This window comes from Diaphorina citri, unplaced genomic scaffold (assembly GCF_000475195.1).
Source record: "Diaphorina citri unplaced genomic scaffold, Diaci psyllid genome assembly version 1.1 scaffold4346, whole genome shotgun sequence".
In the NCBI taxonomy this organism is placed as follows: domain Eukaryota; kingdom Metazoa; phylum Arthropoda; class Insecta; order Hemiptera; family Psyllidae; genus Diaphorina; species Diaphorina citri.
Genome location: NW_007381745.1, coordinates 19,670 through 24,746, shown reverse-complemented (window position 1 = coordinate 24,746; position 5,077 = coordinate 19,670). Strand labels below are relative to the sequence as shown.

General features: G+C 41.1%; 1 protein-coding gene across 1 annotated transcript in view; it reads left to right on the top strand.

The window, feature by feature from the left end:
* Positions 1–4,732, top strand: part of LOC113472218 — a 12,529-nt gene extending 7,797 nt beyond the window's left edge. Inside the window, exon 2 of the mRNA XM_026831872.1 lies at positions 4,494–4,732. Coding sequence (XP_026687673.1) covers positions 4,494–4,588 — 95 coding nt within the window. The 3' untranslated portion in view covers positions 4,589–4,732. The remainder of the gene's footprint in view (positions 1–4,493) is intronic.
* Positions 4,733–5,077: the final 345 nt, after the last annotated feature.

The following is a 5,077-nucleotide window of genomic DNA, read 5'->3' as shown; positions in this document are numbered from 1 at the left end:
GGGACTCCTTCACATGGTGTCTATACATCAAGGGTAATGGATCACTCACCCACGGTTCCCGGGGTGACCCGCCAGTGAGAGCGACATACGACAGATAATCTTCCGACAGACGCCAATCGGATTTTCTCTTGAAGACACTCGTGGTATTCGATTTTTTTTAGGACTCTACGACCTCATTGAGGTACGATAAGGTTGAATGTTAGATGTTTTATAGGACTCTACGACCTCACTGAGGTACGATAGGACTTCTGGTCGGATGTAAAGGTGTCATCACCTGTTAGTCTGATCTGAGGTTCTTTAGTCAGTGGAGGTTGAGTAGTCGTGTAACTCCTACACGGTCCTAAGATAGATGCTATCTCCGATGTTAGATTATTTGGTGGACTACTAGTTCATTCCATGACTCCCCCATCCTAGACTTTCAAACGACGTCTAACAACTAACTGAAATTGGATTCAATAACAGAGAGAAGTCAGACGTCATTCGACCCAATTAGTCCAAAATAAAGTAAGGTCATGGTCCTATTATACTAATGTTTATAAAAATACATTGATTTAACGTTCAATGGAAACAGTAAAAACTAACTGAGAATTGACACAAGGATGAAAATACTAGACTTTAGTTTGATCTTATTTATGGATGAGAAAACAAATTCATTAGGTGATGCCTTTTTAGATAGATGAGTAACTTTTGGAAGTGTATCTTTTAGAATGGTGTCGTATCGAATTCACCGAGTCACTTGCTATTTCGAGTATTTATATTTGTCCCTCATCAGGTCGAATCAGACCGACCCCCTGAAATTTGTCTCTCATATGATCGGACCTAAGGGGAACGATTTCTTTATCGTCGGTCGGACCAATCGAATCAACCATCACGCAGACGGAACATTCGCGATCCGGCGCCCAAGCTAATCACTGTTTGATCACGTCATTATTTCCTCTTTACCATTTCATCAGATAGAATAATTTCCAGTCTGTGGGGGCTTGTAAGGGGAATAATGTTTACTGCCGGGTTGAGACACCGAGCTTGAAAAGAAACACTAAAAATGTCCAACGACAACTTAACATGGACATGACAAGCAAGAGCCTTGCCGACCGAAAGAGGATAGGACAGAAGGAAAAGAGAAGCTAAAGCCCTGCGCACACCAGACACAGAATCATATAGAGAGTATAATGAGTGGATACTCATGTTTGCGTCTACTCTATTCTTTGCACTCATGCATCGGAGACATGCCAAGGAACAACGCTGGTATCTCATAAGTGAGTATTCAAACTCTCCGATTGCTTTTTGCGGCTGGGGCAGACTTGGGCCCCTTTCCGCTTCTTCTTCTTAACCCAATGGCCGTCTGACTGCTCACCTTGGTGACTCCACGGGCCGTGAGATTTATAACTTGAGATCTTAGTAGGTCCTCGAGCCGCGAAATTGATATGTCGTTAACAAGGTTGTTGGCATTTACAAGTAGTCTACAACTGGTAGCATGCGGAGACTTCAGCTTTCTTCAGCCGTGATAAGTTCACGTGACTACTGCGACCTTCCTACTCACCTTGTATCCGTCCGATGCTCATACTACACAGCTGATGACTTTTAGCTTCCTCCTTTTTTAGAGAAACTCTTATTCGGTGTTTGTTTACCTCAGTGAGGTATTTTGTTATTGTCTTTATACAGATTGCGTGTTCATGACCATTATCGTTCCTCAATTTGCTCGTAGGTCTATTGAGCATTGCTCTTTGTTTCGTCACTCTCTACCTACGAGTCCCATCCTCTCGAGCAATCCAGTTTGTCTCTCTGTCTGAACGTTATCTCTCGTCTGTCCTTACTTTCTCTCGTCTCAGCTCGTCGACGTCGGCTTACGTCGCACTTCTCTCTCACTCTTCTTACTGTCTCTCTCGACCCATGCTCCTCATGCCTCTTGCCTACTTTTCAAAAACTCATTTTCTATTTTGAAGACTATACTTTAGTAATTTAACGTTCAATATATATTTTTTTTTAAGATCGCAGGGAGGCTATTAGTTAATATGCGTCACTAAGGGCGTCTTATTGCACTTTTTTGAGAAGTCCCATGGATCCATCGGCGGATTCGCAATTCACAACAAATAGGACGGTCTTTACTCTTCGACTTCTCCAGGAAAAATAAGGTCATTCATCATGCTCCTAGAAAACTTCATATAAAGTCCCAGAGCGTCCATTGCGAACCCCCCTTGTCCAGACCGACCACCCTGACAAGTTGTCCCTAGTTATTGGTCGGGACTTTTTTAAATAGGGATACTTATCTGTGGCTTACACTTCTCCTCAGGAGTAAAAAAGGTTTTACAGCTAAAAAAACCTGTATTATTTTAAAGACAGAGTGTGTGAGTGTTTTAAAAATGCTCTTTAGAAAAATCTTCGCGTCCTCTCGATTATCAAATCTTGCACATTCCAGAAAATGTAAATAAAAATACAATGCAAATATTTGCCACTAGGCCGCAGCACCTGATGAGGATAAAAAAAGTTATTAAAATGTTACCGCTAGATGCGCGGTACTGACCTTTATGATCTGATTCTTATAATATAAGTTTTATTAATTTTTATCTTTTGAAGAAATGAAGGGAACGACACGTGCAAATGGCGGTCAAAAGATAAAAAATTGATAAAAACAATAATGACATATCATAATGTAGAACAACAAGAAAGTTTAGACGATTCCCACTTTGGGACGCAGAAGGGTTAACTTGACTGGTGGTCAAAGAGGGATTAACTGAAAAAGTAAACTAATGTAATTAATAAGATACTCTTCCCACAAAGTTCCAAACAAATCAGATGGTCTGAAAAACAAGTACTACAAATTAGCATTCATAGGGTTAAAAACAAGAATAAAATTACACAAAGGGAACTATTATACAGATATAGATATAAACTTATGAATTAAGAGAATATGTTCAACATAATTGAACAAAAATTAAAGAAGATAATTCTAGGTAGATTTCCACCAATAATGAATGGATGAAAATATCTGAAAAAAATAAACAACACAGTATGTATAAACAGGTTACACAGGAAAAGAACATTAGGTACCTGTAAATAAATTCAATACAAATACTTACAAAATAATTATGTAAAATACAATTGCTCAGAATTCCTCTCACTCTGCTATTGTAGAGTCTGAGTTGGAAATGATTTGAATGTTTGAAATGTCAACTTTCCTCACATCTCTGACATTTTCCAAGTTTTGACATTCATAGACATTAACGCCTAATTTTCGAATAACCTTGTACGGCCCAATCCAACGAGCTGTTAAGCTAGAAGTGATCGCATCTATTGCACTTGAAAGAGCAGTATTCTTAATGTAAACCAACTGTCCGGGCTGAAGTTGCACTACTTCTTGTCTGACCTTAGAGTTCTTGGTCTGATCAGACCTTACTCTTTCTATCATCTCAAGTTTTTTCTTCTTGCGTTGAGTAGCAACTTCGGCCTGCGATAGGGGCTCATCATTCACCGGATCATGAGGATGACGTAAAGTTGTTCCGAATAGTATTTCTGCTGGAGATAACTTGGTTGACTGACACACAGAGTTCCGAATGGAAAACAGAATCTTATCCAGTTCCTCATCCCATCTATTATGCCCTTTGTCAAGAAGGAACATTCTTAACTTGGTCTTGATATTTTGGTTCTGTCTTTCGACTGGGTTTTGGCGAGGAGTGTAGATAGCGGTGGTATGGTGAATAATGTTTAATTCACTCATTTTCTCCTTCCAGACTCTGGAAACGAATTGGGGACCATTATCTGTGATTATCACCTCGGGATAACCATACCTGCAAAACCATTCTTGCAGTAGAGGTAAAATTCTCTTAGTATCTGCCTGAGGTAAAGGGAAAGCTTCGACCCACCGTGAGAAAGTATCTGATATCACTAGGAGGTAGCGTTTTCCTTTCTTGGAACGTGTATAAGGTCCCATAATATCCACGGACAGAGTGTGCATTGGTGTTACTACTTGACGTTGTACCAGGCATGGTTTGTTGGTACGACCTACCACCTTAGTGCGAGCGCAAACTGTACATTGCCTCACATATTCCCGTATTGATTCGGACATATTCGGCCAAGTATAATTGGCTTGACAATTCTTCAGGGTTTGGGCACTTCCTGGATGCCTGTAGAGGTCACTGTCATGGTGTAATTTAATTATTTCCCTTACTTCAGACGGAGGGACAAAAATCTTGTTTTTCTGCGTAGCAGGTTTGATTGTTGCATTGTTGATTACTGGTCCCATGGGCGGACTGGTTGGAGGAGGAGGAGAAACCATGGAGTTCCAATTCTCCAGTTCCTCCGTCCTCCCTCCGTCCATGGGGAGCCTGGACATTGCATCAGGAAGTTCGTTTGCACGACCCGGGATGTGCTCAATGTCAAATGAGAACTCTTGGAGGAGTAAGGCCCAGCGGGTCAGCTTACTCCTTTCCTCTTTGAACGTGTTTAGCCAGGTCAGCGCCCGACTATCAGTGCGCACCAGAAATCTCTTTCCATCTAAGTAGGATTTATACCTTTTCACAGACCAAACAAGAGCGAGGCATTCTTGTTCATTAATGTGGTATTTGCTCTCAGTAGGACTCCACTTAGCTGATGAATTAGAAATTATGAATCTCTTACCATCTCGTTCCTGGTAAAGAGTGGCTGCCATCCCAATGCCACTAGCATCACACTGTAAGATCATGGGTAAGTCATCTTGTGGGCGGCTCAAGGGTTCTAACTTAGTGAACGCCAACTTTACGTTTTTCAGGTTTTCTTCGTCCTGGTTGGTCCACTTGAATGGTTTTCTTTTCAGAATGGCGGTCAAGGGAGCCATTACCTCCGCAGCGTGGGGTAAGTATTCTCGCAACCAATTGCAAGTACCAATGAAGGATTGCAATTTCTTTTTTGAAGTTGGAGATGGAAAGTTTTGTATGGCTTCAACATGGCTAGTTGGTGCTTGATTGGTACTTTCAGACATAATATGTCCCAGATATTTAAGCTCAGGCTTACCGAAGTGACATTTGTTGACTGATATGGTCAAACCGTAAGTAGCGAGCCTCTCAAGTATCAATTCTAGGTGAACAAGATGTTCTTCATAAGT